Raw genomic sequence first — 17062 nt, forward strand, 5'->3', positions numbered from 1 at the left:
GACGCTGTCAAAAAACAGGAAACACCCAATCCACAACATAAGTATGACAGTGATACTGCTCTCAGCATAATTTTCTTTCCAGATTAAAATGTTTATGGCATTGGAGAATGCAAAATCAATTGCTGCTCAAATATATCTCTCCTGTTATACCCCCATATTTTTAGTCACAGTAGGACAAGAGATTCTTCAGCTTCCGATTAGAACCTCTCGTTGCCCTTGGCCACAGCCATGCTGCTGTTTGTAATACACACGCATTGCTGAGGTAGAAATGGGTTGGTTCGCCTAGCAGAAGCAGCCTAGTTGCAAAGGCGTGTGGCTCACCTAGGCTAACTTATTTTGTTTTGTACCAAAATGAAATGGTCTGCCACGCCATAGTCTGCTGGATAGACGCACCGCCCTTTGCTGTCTTTGCAAAAGAGATTATTCTAGACTTTGCTCAAGATTTACCACCCCAAAAATATAGGACACATTATTACCTTCTGACATAAAATAAGGGATCCTGAATCTTCCTTCCAGAACACGTTGCCTCAGTATGGGGAGTGTTGGTCCATCAAAAGGCAATGCTCCACAGACCAAAACATAAAGAACTACACCCATGCTCTGCAAGAAGGAGAATACTCATTTTATCTTTTGAGCCACAAGCAAAGTTCTCTGAGCTTGGCTAGCCAACTCCTGTCGCAGAAAAAAATCAAAATTATGTTCTGCAGAAACAGGAAATACACAGAAAAAGGAGTTACATTTCTGAAAATCCCTAAACATTAAGAACACTCAGCTAACCCAAGATGGCTAGGCTTGCAGTACCTTGGGCCAGTAAGCAGGTAAGCTGAAGTGTAATGGGCTAGAGACTCTGGCTGCTAGCAGGAAGCTCCATGCAGGTGACTGAATGATGCCTGAAAAGTGAGCCCCAACTTCAGGTGAGAATTAGAGACATTCTTTATTAATCTGAATGTTCTTCAAACAAAAACAAACCTCAAATAGCAGCCACTCAAAGTAAGAAATTGTAACCTTTTACATTTACCAATTTGCAAAAGCCTGGGGAGGAAGTACACTGGTAGCTTTATGAACAGTGTCAGCTTCAGGGAGACTCCAGCTAGTGATTCTGCACTGCTGTGTGCAGTGCTGAGCACGAGGGATTATGTAAAATGAGCAAAAGGAGACAATCTGGGCAAGAGCTCTCATCCAACTGCCAGAATCATTTTTGAAAGTATGCAAGTTAATTGGCACTGCAAGTGGAAATAGTCTTGCAGTATAGCCAAAAAAAATACAGCGCCACACCAGATGAAATAACCACATCAGACCTTCATGCCATGAGTTGGCATAGATAGCCACAGCACTGGATTTCTCAAGGGAAAAAAAAGTAAGCATTCCACATTCACCTTAAAATTTTGTAAGTACATAGAGATTTTAAAAACTAAGTATATATTTTTAAAAGTCACTTCCTTCCTTAACCTGACAAGAGCTGAACTGTGGATTGCTGCATTCCTTCTGCAAGCTTAGCACTTTCAGCTGACCTACTCTGTAATGAGCTGTTGCAGAAGAAATACAGAATCCTGAACTCATCTGAGAAGGTAAGTGAAGGAGATAACAATTTTATCTTAAATATAAACAGACGTGTGCTTCTCTTTGTGAGATTCACTTCTAACATTCACACAGTGCCTGTGTTACCTGAAACAATGAGTATAGCTGAGGTCTACTGCAGGTTTATTTAGCAATTACAAAAGGTTCAGAAAGGCTCTAGCCTTTTTTTTTTTAATTGGGATAGAGAGAGAGAGAGAGAGAGAGAGATTGACATCGATAGATAGACAGACAGACAGACAGACAGGTAGATAGATGAGGAGTGGTTTTTGTTAAAACAATTAGATTATATTATATTAGCAGTTGAAAGATGAATTTCCATGCCAGTGAACTAGGCTCTGACCAAAATGTCAGTGCCTGTGTTGTTATGATATATGCAATATTATCACTGAAAACCTGATGTCAGAGCAAAGACTGCCAAATTGTACTCTATCTCTGGTTGCTTCAGGATATGAATCTGTCATTGTAAGTACCAGAATACTAAAATTAAAACGTATGAGGAATGAAAAGTAGTCTCTGACAATTTGTGAAGGGTGCAGAGAACCTGTTCAGCTCATTTTAGTTCCTTTTTCATTGAATAAGAATTTGGTTGCTTTCTCTGTGCTCTTCCATTAGAGCAGTATGCATGGAGACACATGCATGGATTCAAAAACATGCAGCTGCCTGCAGTAGAAATGCTTGTGGCACAAGCATGGCTGTTCTCAGCTCAGAGAGAAATGCAGTCAGTATCTCTCTTGTGTTTCAGTGGCTCAGAATCCCTTAACCCCATCAAGAGCATACAGGCCTTACAAGTTCAATTCCCACTTAACACAGAAGATGGCTGATGTACTGAAACAGCAAAGTTCATGCATTCAGTCAGGAGAGCTGTTTGAGGAGCTACAGTTTTTCCTCTGGAGGGCTTACGTATACCTACAACATACATTTAATAACCACTTAATTGTTAACTTCAGTTCCACTCTATGTTAGAGTCATTTTATGATGCTTTCAAGAAATAAAGCCAAAAAGAAACAGCTTGTCTGCAGCTTATGAAAACTCAGAGGTGATTTCCTGTGTTCTAATTCCTAAAAGCTGATTTAAATCCAGTTAAATAAAAAGTAACGATACCCAGATATCCAGCTGGGGTCCCTCGTATTGCTGCCCTTCAAAGACTTCTGGGGCTGCATAAGGTGGGCTTCCACACCATGTCGTCAGAGGCTCACCACTTTTATAGAAATTCCCAAAGCCAAAATCTGTTGAGAAATTAAGGAAAAAGTCACTTCAAACTCCAGTTGCATGACAAACTTAATTATATGGAAGGACTGGGCCTGTAAGCTCTCCTTCGTTCATCAAAGGCTCTATCTTTCACCAGTACTCCCACTGAAAGTATTTATTGGGATGCTGCATGTCCTATATTGTTATTTTCATGACAACTGCATAATTACTAAAACCCTCTGCAAAACTTCACAACCTGTAGGAGTTTTCAGTTAACTTCTACCAATTTGCTAAATCTAAGTTTATAAACAGTTATCCCTAGAATTCAACAAACTGGAGATCAGACATACATATGAGCTTATTTACTTGCCAAGAAATATCTGAGATTCAGTACTGGATCTGAGATTTCCTGAGTTTTCTTTGGGTGCTCTCTAGCCCTGAGTACACAACAAATATTGACAACAAAAGCATCAACATGAGATGGGAGGAAGGAGCTCTGCCAAAAGCAACAAGCATGGGAAAACACACAGCCTTCTGCTAGGAAGGAAGCTCTGCTACTGGGATTGTCTACAACCCTTTCAGCCTACAACTGAACACTTACTATTCTACAACTCAGCATTTCTTTAAAATGTTCTTTATGGCTTAACATGGGACCAGATTTGGGAACTTCTGTATTAGTCACAATTCGTAATAATCCAATAGTGAAAAGTGAAGTGACAGTCACTACTGAATAGGGAACATTAAGTCAGATAAAGTCTGAAGCAATTTTTATAGCCTCCTCTGTCGCTTTGCTTCCAGGTTGCATAGCTTTTACTAAAACAAAACATTAACAATGAGGAAGCTGGCTTAGTGGCTGAACTAAAGCTGATTATTTTCAAAAAGCAGAATGCCAAGTGGGCATTACCACTCCCCAGTGTCCGCTCTGTAGCTCTCTTACCTCCCACTCCACCCTTATCAGTGTCTCCAGAGCTCTTCACAGCCCAGACCTTCCAGTTTCTTGTACATCCTGCCATCACTCTCGCTCCCTTTGCTCAGCTCGTACATCATTCGCTGTAGCATTCCCTGCTCTTACTGCCTCCTAATTGTCCTATAGCCGTTTCACAAACCCGTTCTAAATACGCTTCTTGACACTACAGAGTATTAATACTCAAGGTTCTACTTATTCAACAGTCTTTTAATCAAAGACACTGGAGCACTATAGTTGGATACACAATGAATCAAAATCCTGGCTCCACTGAAGCCTAGGGGAGTTTTCTCATGGAATTCAATGAAACCAGCATTGCTCCCCAATGCTTCCGTTATTACCGGTCTGTATTGTTTAATCCCCTATTCCACTCATGCTGCAGACCACGCTCCATGATCTCTGTGACCACAAATGCTAAAAATGCAAAAAAAAAAAAAAAAAAAAAAAAAAAAAGTTTTCAAGGTGAAAGATCTGACAAGGGCAAATATTTTTGGCTATAAGACTTTCAAGACTACAGCAAACTGGCTTCAATTCACTATCTGGTCAGCTGTATCTCTGAAGGAAGTACAGAATGGAGCATTAGCAAGTAACATGCAAAGACCCTCAAGCCCATGTTCTTTGCACAGCAACACTGTTTATGTTCACCACTGCTCTACCCCTGTGTTAAAAGTGACTTAGCTCTTCCCTATCACTTTTTCCTAAACAGAGCAATCTATACAGTAGAAGGCTAAAAGTTGCTTTGCGTTTATTTTTCTTTAAGGACAATGCTTACCCTTGTAGCCAAGCAGGCTCCTGCAAAGTAATACTGCATGCTGGCATGACTCGAGGAATCCTGTGAAAGTCAACAGTGTTGATACACCGTAATCAGGCTGTTGATTTAGTCCTATCAACCACTGAATACCTCAGAGGTATGTTAATACGATGTGGTGCTGATCAGCAGATAGCAGCACTGATAAACACTGTGGTTAGCAGAAATGGTACAGGCACTGCTGGTACCACTTTGTTTAGTTCTATTTGTATCGGTTGTTTTACATAGAGGAAAGGGCTTGGCTCTCTATTCACATGTTGTGAGCTATAAAATATTAGAGAACCTCAGAATCAAAGCAAGACAGAGATATTAAAGAGAAAAACTGAACAGGCTTAAGTAAAGTTAACTTGGAGTTGTTTTAGAGGAATATTATGTAAATTGAAACATACAATTTGTTCAACAGTAAAGATATTAATTTTTTTTTTCCCTAACAAAAGGACACAAGAGCTCCAGCAGTTCATTTATTATAATGCTTCCTGCAACATGCATCAAAAAAGAGCATTGACGGAAGCAGCAGTTTCAGGAACATCAAAACTGAAGAGGCTTTAGAGCAGTTCTCCTGCCTTTCAAGATTTTCCTTAGCACATAATAAGGTATAAAGCTTCTTCTGCAACCACTTCTACAGGTAAGGCTTACTACTTAGTACCTGAACACCTATACATGAACCTGCAGGAATGTTTCTTCCCTTTGAGATTTTTGCCTGCTGGCAAATTTGGTTACAGCCAAGCAACAGGTTCAGAAGTTAGGTGGGCCACATGCACAGACAGCATGATCTCCCAGGCCTTTTGGTCATTTCTGAAAATCCTTTTAACTACAAGTTCACTAAAGATTTCAGCAAGAAACAGACCTCTGCCTCCTTACTGCATTGCACTACAGAGTCTCCATTGGTTAAGCAGTACTACTAAAATAAGCAGGATATTTTTAGTTGGCTTTAATGAAATGCACTAATTAGAAATAAAAGAGGAATAATGGAGAGCCAAGACTATGCAACCAACCAGCTCTCAGCATGGAAATCTCTACAGTGAGTAACACACACTGTAAGGTAGTAGAAGCAGTCACTATTTTGTGCAACAGCCGTATTCCAGAGGGCATTCATATTATAAACTTACCTTCTTAACATACCTTATGATGGTGATCCACTTGATTCAGGTAAGTGGCTGGTGACTGCAGATCAGCCACAGTTATACACACACAATTCAAGTCATTCTGTCTCATTTTATCCCTTGTCTTTCCAAAGCTCACTTGTGGTAATCTTGAAGGAACAGCTAGTCACAGCAATGTAAATGTCTAACCTGACTTAGACCAGTTCTCAGTGGTGTTCTTCCATAGAAAATTCATCTTTGAAAATATTTTGCAACATGTGTATAATTGCTCCTTTTGTTCAGGAATTTCAAATCATTTATTATGGAATTTGTCTCTCTTATCAGGGTTTTAGGATGTTAAACAGCATACCAATTTTACAGGTGAGGCCCATGGAGCAGAGAAGTTAAGACTAGCCCCAATTCAGGCAACGAGTGATGACCCAGACCAGGGCCAGGCATAAAGTGCCCAACTATTCTCTAAACACCAAAGAGAAACTTGTCACTTGGCTGAAAACCTCTGTCTAGGCATTTCCATAGTCTGAAATTAAATTCTTTACTTCTGCTATAACCTTTCTGTCACCTCTAATACACATCATGTGCTCTGGGAACATCTCAGTCCAGTGACCTGAATACATTGGGGTATAAGGGGAAGTGCTAAGTCTCATTTCCTTTTATAAACATTAGCCTTATGCCTTTTTTCCTTGGTTGTAACTATAGGGTCTAACACCCTGCACATACTTCATTATTGTCTCATCAGCTTATTGGAAATTACCTTTTCTTTTAAACAAACTAGCCATTCTGTGAAAAAGGCATTACAGGGATGTCTGAATTTGCTGACATAGAGAACAAGCCTAAAAATAAGCAGGATAGTCCATTTAGGATAGTCTATGGGATGATAAAGATACTGGCTTAATCGTCAGAAGCAGCAAACTCATGTTGAAAACATAGGAAAATGGGCTGCATCTACCTTCACCTCCCTGACCACACGCCTGAAGCTCCTGGGCCCAACCCAAAGCAGTCAAAAGGCTGCTCTTTATTTGTCCAGATCCCATAGACAAACTAGGCCAGGGGCTGAGCCCACCACGGACCATTCCATACTGGGCAGTCAAAAACTCCTCCTGGGTTTGCACTAATGCTCCAACTATCCATCCAGGAAAACCTCTGACTTGGATCTGGAAGTACTCTGAAAACGCAGGCTTGCTTACACAGATAGACATGCAGGTTACCGTTCTGGCTCCTTGTACACTCCAGGTGAAATCCACTACCTCTGTAGCAACGAGAAGAGCTCTGGTGCCTATAATCCTTCCAAGCCATTCTCGTAATTCCTTTAGCAGAAAACAAAGTCTCTGATCTTCAGCTGTCTGGGAAACAATCCTGAATTGCCTCAGCATAGCGTCACAGGACATATCCCCAGAGACATCTGACAACTGCACAACTGCTAACTGCACAACGAGGAGATCTTTGCTGCGGGAATTCGCATGTGCAGATGAGCCACACCAAGGAGTCATTTTGGGACACTCACTGCCAATACACAGCAGATAAAGGGCATAAAATAAAATATTCCTGCTCCTTTACTGGAAAGTTCAAAGTAACTGTAGGATGGGGTTTGCCAGATCATCATAAAGCGCTAAGAATAACAGCAACATCTGCATTTTAAAGTCTGTTAAAACTCGGCATGCCAATTCCTCTATAACAAAAATTCTGCAAAGACTCAGGTTCTTAATGCCCTAGGAATAGGATCTGCATCTAAGTAGTCAATCCTTGGAGCTGTTCAGCAGGTGTATTTATTTATGAGAAACAGTGTCACCCAGTCATAGGATTAATTCTTTTCACTTCTTATCTCAAACTAACCATATCCATTATTTGCATACGCACAAAGCAGGAACAGACCCCTCTTATATCCTAGGGTTTTCTCACTGGGAAAGAGAACTAAAATGTACCTGAATGGACCTCATCTTTGCATATTTTTCCATCCAACCTCTTAGATACTGAATTCAGTCTCTGAGTGGAATTCTAACACTGTCACCCTACCTTTGGGGTTGTACTAATGGTCGTTCTTCCAGTCTATCTCTGACAACAGACCGAGCTAACGCTAGCCAAGTCAGAGGAACATTTGCACAGTATCTTTTACTTCATAAAACAGTATGACTATATGTGGTCAGGATCTTCTGCCCTTCATTTATTATTTGTCTCCTCAGATAATCACGTATTCAGTAAAAAACATGCCTTCCTTTGGATAATCGGGCATCTTTTTGGTGACACCAGAATACAAATAGTTTGATGCTCTTATTAGAAAATAAACAATTCCTTTGATACTGGGATGTGCAAATGCTATGGAGAATCCTCTTTGTTGATACTTAGTATCCATAATAAATTAGAAAAACTCATAGAAAAGTTAGGCACTCCTGTATAACATGAATACAACACCTCTGTATTCTTCAGTTATTCTACTTCTAGCTAAACAGTTAGGTACAAATGTTTCTTGCAGCAATTGAAGGCAATGAGGAGTAATAAAATGAAAACCATTAATTATCAGAGCAGTGTACATAACCTAATCTTTGGAATCCCACATTTCCTCCCCGTGTCAAGGAATAACACGCAGGAGTGCTTCCTTTTTCAGAAGGCCTGAAAAATCCAGGTACTTGTTCTTTGCAGTTTTATGATACATTTTTTGTTCTGCTTTTGTTCCAAACAAATAAACCTTTGTTTTAGGAAAGCTGAGTTGATCGTTAGATAGCCCTGTTATCCTCCCTCCAAGACCTGCACTGCAGGACTCATGTGAGATCAAATCTGCTAAAGCGATCCTAGTGACAAGAAGCTGTAACACAAGGTTTCAGGTTGGAAGAAACAATTCATGAGAATCTACTGCAAAAAAGATCATGATCAGAGGCCTTGAGACTTCAGTGAACTGCTTGGACAAAGGGGCTCTAGGGCACAAATAACTTTGAAACTGTTACATTTCATGATTTATCTTATTTGATTTAGAACCACCTTCTAGGGATGCAGAGTAGCATTTTGCGGATTCATTACTTTAAATATCTGAATAAAAATTTGAGGTCTTTCTAAAAGATAAACTCTAGTTCAAGTACAAATGATTGAGTTTGCTGGCAGCAATGACTGACTGAACCAGCTCCACATTCAAAATAGCTCCTTAGGGGTTTAAGACGCATGCATCTGTATGCTGACTGCTAATTGTGAGTTGTCATTTTTGTGATGGCGGGATACTATCTCTCTCTCACCTGTTTTTGTTTCGTTAACAATCAGGCTAGAAATTTAAGAGACAAACAAACATTTAACCTTCATTTTACCTTTTTAACACAACATCTCCAAATCAATGTTATGTTCCAGATAATTAACATATTTTCGGTATGAGAAAATCATTTTATGTTGCTGCAAATATCTGTTGTAGGTGGAACTCCCAAGAGCCTAAGTCTGTGTTGTTGGCCAGTATTGGCTGGCCAACACTGTATTGGCTTAATGTCAGAAATCAGATACCCAGTCTTACAGCAATGGGATTTTGGGACTCTCCCATAAGCAGAGAAGAGCCCCAGTGCCTATCAATAAGAAGGCTGCAACACCAGAAAGGCTATTTGAAGGTCAGACCGCATGCCAGATCCACATCAGCGTCATGCTCTGCAAGCACACAGAACGCCTGACAGTTGCATGAACAGTTATGCGATGGCATCCGGGCATGTCACCATCATCTGGAGGTGCAAATGGCCAATGTCAGCTCAGTTTCCAAATCTAAATAGGAAACACTGAATATAAAATTGATGCTACACTTCCTTTTCCATCCACCTTCAGTTCCAAAACAATTACAAGTTCAGCTGGAATAACAGAGGGGGAAGTAACAAAACCTTCTACAGAAAAATTCCCCACTCACTCTATGTCACCTGCCTTTTTCTTATCACAGCCAGACTTTTGTTGTGAATTTTTTTATTCACTTTGAGGAAAGTTTTCTTCACACATCATTGGCTTGGCAACCTTGACAGTACTTCAGGAGACATGAGGCAATTTCTTCTCTCAGAAGCATTTTGCCATCTGTGTAGGTGTCATTAAGTCTGATCTCTCCCTTCACTTATCTTGAATTTGTCAGATTTTCAACATCCTCTAAGTACTGCAGATAAATATCAATCTTTAACTCAGAACTGCAGCTCCTACTCAGGTGCCACCCTCGTAAGTCTCCGTATCAGATTCACAAATACATGTACATATACTTGTAATCACAGTTACAGAAAGCATGACTTGCTTGGGAATACACAAGATATCAATTCCTAAGAAAGAGAAACTTTGCCTATCCAGACTGGATTTAAAATTAGGTATTTAGTGAATATGAACATGAGGAGCCACTTCAGAAAAAGTTCAAGATTTAGATAGCACACTGGATGCACAATCCACTGGGCTTCTTCAGTTTTTAATTACTGCATTGTCAGTTTGATTGTCCCACTTTCTGCAGTGTCAGAATGGCCAGGACTCAATTAAGCACAAAACAATCGCTAGCCTCTCTCTCTCTTCCCCTACCTTGTTTCTGCTTTGCAATTGCTGATCTACCATAAACATTTAAGGTCAAAGATGATTGTTTTTAACATAAAAACACTGTTAAGATTTTTCATTCCAGATCTGCTGGATTTTAAAAAAATTACTGATCTCTAAAGGGAAAATGTGCCAGCCCTCCACAAAATATATGCCAGCCACAGCATTCCAAAAGGACTGAAATTGGACTCGTTACCAGAGGACTGAGATTACATAATGGAGTGATCTTTATCTTCTTAACATTTGCCTGAATCTGCACTTTAAAAAAATATGATCATTTACAGCTTTGTGTTCAGTTGAATAAACTCTGTGTTTGTGCAATCTGCAAATATTGGCTCTCAACATTTGTGGCATTTTGTTTCTCAATATCATTACCCCCTTTAGAATAATCTTGAATTTAGAAGGTATAATTTTTTGCATATACATCATTTAAATGGAATCTGTTTTTCTGTTAAAAATGGAAACAGAGTAAGATTCAGACCTGTTTGCAGTTTGAGAAATGGAAGCTCCCTGCCACAGCCATTGCAACTTCTGCTGTGCATCTAGCAATATGAGGTGGTCTCTAATTTGTACCTCTAAAAATCCTCTAGAAGGGCCACTAGCTTCAGAGTTATAATTCATCCACTTTCCTAAAATTACACTCAATTCAACCTCCTGGCTTCATAGAGGCATGCGGATCTTTTGTTATAATAGTAGTATGAGTGAAGGAGATAATCATGAGGAGAGAGGTACCGATAAAGGAAAGGTATGAGTGTGTTAGAAGCAAACCTGACCCACTTCATGAACTGAATGCTGATGAGCCAGCTCTGACGTCAATGCATATTTTACTGTCCACCAGCAAGACAAGCCAGCACTACAACCTACTTCAAAATAACAGTCTCTCCTACCTGATCTGGTTCAGACACAATAGGTTTACAATCAAGATGGCGTGATTTCTGCAGAGACATCTAGAAAGCATCTCAATCTGGCAGTTTTGTGGGGTGGGAAGCATGCAGTAACTGAAATCCAGCCCTTACGATCCTTTCAAAAAAACAGCAAAGTGTAAAGGGTAGAAGAACATTTTGACTATCTACAGGCAACAACTCTGAGAAGAACAAAGGAGCTCTGTCTTGTTACTTTTTAAAACAAATTCAGTATCAAACTTGATGGAGACTACATGGTATACTAGTATTCAGCTGCAATCTTCTCAGTGGATGTTTTATCCAATTAATTTTTTTTTTCAAGTTACTTAAGCTAAAGTTTAAGTTTGAGGCTTTTGTTCCCAACCCCCTAATATCTTCTAGAGAATAACAGGTAATAAAAGCTATCACCTAAAGATCTTTATGCATCTTCTGTTTGTCATTCAATACCAAGACTCAAGAAAGTTCCTTGGACATCTATCTATCCTCCTTCTTTTAGAACAACTTTAAAACAAAGCCATTGACTTTCAGTCCTGCCTCCTTGTTTAAACATAGAAGGTGGCAGTCTCATCAGCACACAGTTTTAAAAACACTTATTTTTGAGTCTTAACTATTCTCCAGTAAGCTGAAATACAGAGGCAATTTTATGGACATATCTGACTAAAAAACATTGTATTCCTAAAAAGTAAAAGCTTCAATAAAAGCCTCAGAAGCATCAGAAGGTATCAAGAGATTCAATGGAAGTTAGGAAGAGCTTGGAATGAGCATGAGTATCTACTTGGATTATTTTCTAGCTGCTTAGAATGATCAGCAAGGGACAGTCCCAAGCATGCTGCACAGGGCCCAGGGCAAACACTGACACCGCGAAACTTTCTATCAACATAATTAATCAGTTATTGTACTGCTTTTAAATTGCTAGATTAATTCTAATTATCAGAGTTGGGATCCTGGCTGCCCTTTGTTCTTCCTCAGTTTGATAAATGAACCATGCAGCGTATGATCCACTGGAAGAGACTGCTCTCAGAGACCTGTGCAACAGCAGGTAACTCTAAAAACACAGATAAACCATCCTGTGCAATTCATCAGCTATCTCCCTTGCAGAGAAAAATAAAACAACTGACTGGGAACAAATCACTACAAAAGTTTCTGCCCATCATAACTTTCCTCCAGCTATTTTATCACCAAAGTTGGACACGGGAATTGCTATCGATCTGACAAAGCTTGACAAAGCAACACACAAGAATCAGACCATATGAATCACCGCTAGTTAATATGATCATTTACATACAGACCACCAGTAATTAACATTCTGTAATACAGAGGGAGAACAGAGGAGCAGCTAAAAGGAGGAAAGAGATAGCAGCAGATCATGGAATCTATTAACTTAACCATTCATCAATGCTTTTATTTATTTTTGAGTCTCTGGAGAACCTACGCACTAAAATTCCCTATGACAGAACAGTTCACGTCTCTAACCTTTGTTCTGTTAACAGGTCTTCTGGGATGCCTTTGAAGTAGTATTTTTGTGACCCTGTGTTGTACTTGCACTGCAATGTTCAGGAAGGCAGGGAACTTGCTTCCCCACGGTGCTAAGGACAGTCATGAAAGGGACACCTCTGAATACTGCCCTGGTTCAAGGCAGCCAAGGCCCCTGCGGAGGAGTTCTGAAAAACTATCCTTGGCTGAATGCGATGATCTACAGTGCCAAACACTGATACGGAGGGAAAAAAATTAAAACAGATGGAAAGTGGTGGTGCAAGTGGGGAGACAAACAGCAGATCAGAAGGAGAGGAAAGAGACTAGATGAACAATAGGCCAAAAAACCCTTAAATTTAATTCAGTTACTGATAGTAAGTGGGGTCCATGTGACTTGTGCTTCTTAGACTTGGTATTTATTGAAATCATACACTGTCATAGTAAATATAAGTCAATCATAAATCTCTGGGATTGCAAACAACTGTTTATGCAAATGCAAGCTTGAAATGAGAAGAGATAAAAGTAAAAATACCCTACAAATGTCTGTTGATAAATTTGCTCGATTAAAGGTGAACACAGTAGAACAAATTTTTCATTGTCAAATTCATAGCTCTGAGCAAACAGTGTGAACTGCCCCATTAGTTTTCAGAATTTTGAGACTGAACATCACACGTTCAATCCCAACGTCATCAGTTATTACACTCAGGGCATTCTGTTATAAAGTCCAGATACCATCTCCATCTTAGACTGTTTCTTTAGCTTTCTTCAGGTACCAAAAGCCCTAAGTAAGAACTCATACCAGAACTGCAACTTCCTGGTAAAACAGCTGCAAAATCCTTTTGCTTTATCTGATAGTAGCTTTCAGTATTATTACAGTTTAACATTAATACAAAAGCCCACCTTTACAGAACAGAGAAAATTAAAAGGTAACAGTAAATAGTTTAATACCAGATGAAACAAAAAAGAGACTACTGCAAAGACTCTGCTATCAATTTATATAAAGCATTAAATAACAGAACACTTCTTATAGCTTTTATGAAACTGCTGTAAAATGCTCTAATATGCTAAAAAGCCATGAAATACACAGGACATGCTATCAAAGACCAGATTACTAGTCTTCCCTCTTTAGCTCCAGAGAATCTGTTTCCCACACTCTTCCTTCTGCCAAAAATATAAAACACAAATTTGATAACCAAAACCAGATATGAATGGTTTGATAACCATTTTATTCAGATTTGATAACCAAAATTAGCTGAACACTCTATCAAAACCATGGTTCTGCAACTCACATAGCTTTTTTCCCCTTTTCCTTAATTTTGTTTTATCCCTTACTTAACCTTTCTGCAAGCTCTTAAACCATGAGAAAAACATGCTAGGGGTGGGAAGGTGGTGGTAAAGGAATGAAGAAAGGAATGCTTTAAATGTACAAACAAAACAAAGGTCAATACAAAAGCAACAAACAAATCCAGGAGCTGGGAAAGCTACCCCATTAATACATACGCTGATAAGAAATCCTCCTTAGCCCACCAGTAAAATCCCATTTATCTTTGGATCCCAAACCAAAGATAACCTCTTTTGACAGCAATGACTATGGGTTCCTTTTCTCGAAGTTTAAAAGAGGATAAAATTCTTGCTCAAACAATAGTTTCCGTCTCAGAGGTGAAGTGCTTGTTTTAAAAGATGGCGTTGATTTCCCATTCTGATAAAGATGACTTGTAAGGAGATAAGAAATTTTTCCTGAGGGTGAAATGAATCCCCAGAAATAGTAGGAGTGCCCAGTCTTCCCAATGTTTGCTGTAGTATCACAGAGAAAGGGGTGAATCTTTGTGACACAGATGCTAACTAGTTAACCAGGTGTTAATTTAAATAAATAAATTAAGCTACCCAATTAAAAATCCTTTTCCCGAGTTTCTCAATTTCATTTTCTTCTAGCTTAGGCAGGTCTTAAATTTCTTGTAAAAAAACACCCCCTGCCTTTTCTGTTTCCTTTAAACTCTTTCAGGATGCTATCTTCGTATTCTGTAGAGAAAAAGAAACCTCTCTGTTAAACATCTGCAGGCACATTTAATGCTTTTCTGCAGCCTCATCCTTAGAGAAGGCATTAGAGCTCAAGACACCTTTTCAGATATTCCAGACAGGAAATTCAAGGGTAAAATGATGCAACAATGATCTGCAGCTCAGAAGAGTTCAGCCCTACACCTGTTTCAGCCAACTGAAAGTCTATTGCCACTTCTTTCTTAGAACTGCAAAGCTAACTCCTATACAAACCAATTTCATACAGCACTTAGTCTTCCTTTTCTGCTCCCATATTATTGATGATTGAAGTTCAACAGTCCTCCAAATCAAGATGTTATCTAGCTTTCCCTTTGCAAGTGTCTGAGGGCTAAAGTCAGCATGGAAGGGTTCATGGAATTGTAATGAGTTGACAACTGACAAAATGATTTCCATTGCTAGCAACATCTGCTGTGTCTAAATTTATAATTAAAATGAAATCATGCATGCATGCAAAAAAAAAAAATCAATAAGCTTCCATTTTGAGTTTTTCTAATGTTGAAAGAAGTTATTTGATTAACTCTGTTTTAACCTGAACATCTGGCAGCATTACAGACATGTTATGACACCCACAAAAAATGACGATGACTCCAAAAATTATTTCCTTTTTCCTGAAAGCATAATGGAGCTAATCTAGGAATTATTTTAGCTGCCTTCACTGTGATATCCACAATGAAAAAAAATTAAATATATTACCACTCTGATTTTCTATACCATAAGTGCAGCAGGATTTCGCGGGCAGCAGCAACTGAATTAGTGTAACTGCTTTCATAAAAATAAGGTGTTACTGAATATCACCAACATTCTGGGTACCTGCTATTTTGATGTTCATATTGTTGTCAAGCAGAAGATTTTCAGCCTTCAGGTCACGGTGCACAATCTTTCGGCCATGGCAATACTCCACTGCTGAGAGGATCTGCCAGAACTTGCGCCTGGCCTCAGACTCACTTAGACGGCCATGGCTGGCGAGGTAATCTGTTCAAATAAAGTAGGTTTCAATGGATTAGCCAGCAAGCAGTAACCCTGAAATTAAGCAACTTCTCTCAAATATTTAGCACTAGCAAACTCAGTAAGGATTTCAGCCAGTCCCAGTTCCCAGCCCATTATTCTCCCAAGCTCCCTTCCAAAAGGGTGGAAAAAAAGAGCACAAAAAAGCTGCTGCCTAATCGAACTCGACCCTCTATTACCTCTTTTAGGGTTGTATGACTGTTCCAATAAATCTTTTCATACAACACAACTCCTGTGGAATGGGAAATGGCTGGAATAACTAACTGGTTTCACCATCACAAGATACTTCAAGTCTTAGCCTCTTATCAGTTCATGTGAGCTTCATGCCACAATTCTCTCTCTGAAACCTCAACACATGCAGTGTGTTGTAAAAGTAAAACGTAAAAGTATTGTTTCTCTGGAAGTAAAACCGGTAGCCATAAGGAGCCATCCTGACTGGTCTCTTCCCTTCATCACACCACAAGCAGGAAGAACATTTTGCTTTCATATTTGATTATAGTCCTGAAACAAACGATAGCTCTGGAAACTGAAGACTGCATTTATCCTCAGGAACACAAACAAGTGAAGCAGCAGTTGTGAGATTTCAGTTCAACTCTCCTGAAAGAAATGAGCTTCTATAGCCAATTCTAGTTTTTACTTCTCTTACAAGGCAAAAAATCAAGAAATCAACAGTTAGGATGCTTTCAGAATCACCTTCTACATCCTGCAAAGACTGCAGCTAATGGCCAAAGTGCAGCAAATGCGCACAGGTATTCTACCCAGCAATCCACAGGCAAGGGCAGCACATACACACACACACTGATCCGCAACCACTTGCTGCAACACAACAACCAGTCTTTAGGAGTGAAATTAAAATAAACAAGAAACAATGAGCAAGAGACGACCTTATTTGAAGAATGGTAAGAGTTTAAAAATGCAAGATGATTTTCGGCCAAATGACTAGTAGAGTGACAAAAATAATTTCTCTCTAATAAAATGAGATGGTATTCCAGGAACAGTTCTGCTCCATGACAGTGCAGCACTGTCACTATTCACTCAAAGGCACTGCAGAACCTCTCAGCACAACTACTTTCTCAGAACTCTTGAAAAATAAAAGTCAAACAGTATACATCTTATTGTATTGTTGATTACTGCAATACTTTACAGTGATGCTGGAAGGTAAACTGTTCAAAAAGAGATGATCAAACATATCTATGAATCTTCTAACCAATAACCTTTACAGGACTATGCAAAAAAAGGCTGCTTTGTATGGACACTGTGGACAGGACACAAAGCATTTCCACCCTCATCCCTCAATTCTTTCATCCAATCCTCTAACACGCAAGGTCTTCATCGGTAGCAATGCTTTCTGGAAACAGGTATGAAATCCAAGTAGAATGAAGCAGGAAGTAATTAGCTGAAATAAGATGCCAATTGCTTTACTGCAACCAAAGCAAATGAATTTTTTTTTTTTTTTTACAGTGATCTATTTTAA

General features: G+C 39.3%; 2 protein-coding genes across 6 annotated transcripts in view; one reads left to right on the forward strand and one right to left on the reverse strand.

Annotated features, from left to right (window-relative positions):
* The window catches only part of ALG9 (ALG9, alpha-1,2-mannosyltransferase), a 97631-nt gene extending 87149 nt beyond the window's left edge, over positions 1–10482 (forward strand). For 2 of the 4 annotated variants that reach the window (XM_026068667.1, XM_026068662.1), the window contains 2 exons: positions 4491–4638; positions 4976–10482. The gene's annotated coding sequence lies outside the window, so the exon portion shown is untranslated. The remainder of the gene's footprint in view (positions 1–4490; positions 4639–4975) is intronic. The other 2 variants (XM_026068664.1, XM_026068663.1) reach the window with 2 other exon arrangements.
* The window catches only part of SIK2 (salt inducible kinase 2), a 61501-nt gene that overhangs the window by 18252 nt on the left and 26187 nt on the right, over positions 1–17062 (reverse strand). Inside the window, exons 2-5 of one of the 2 annotated variants that reach the window (XM_026068657.1) lie at positions 15394–15555; positions 4503–4562; positions 2680–2804; positions 477–600 (exon numbers count right to left, since the gene is read on the reverse strand). In XM_026068657.1, coding sequence (XP_025924442.1) covers positions 477–600; positions 2680–2804; positions 4503–4562; positions 15394–15412 — 328 coding nt within the window. In that variant the 5' untranslated portion in view covers positions 15413–15555. The remainder of the gene's footprint in view (positions 1–476; positions 601–2679; positions 2805–4502; positions 4563–15393; positions 15556–17062) is intronic. The other variant, XM_026068658.1, reaches the window with a different exon arrangement.

The sequence above is a fragment of the Apteryx rowi genome, unplaced genomic scaffold (genome assembly GCF_003343035.1).
Source record: "Apteryx rowi isolate R43461 unplaced genomic scaffold, aptRow1 scaffold_278, whole genome shotgun sequence".
Classification (NCBI taxonomy): Eukaryota; Metazoa; Chordata; class Aves; order Apterygiformes; family Apterygidae; genus Apteryx; species Apteryx rowi.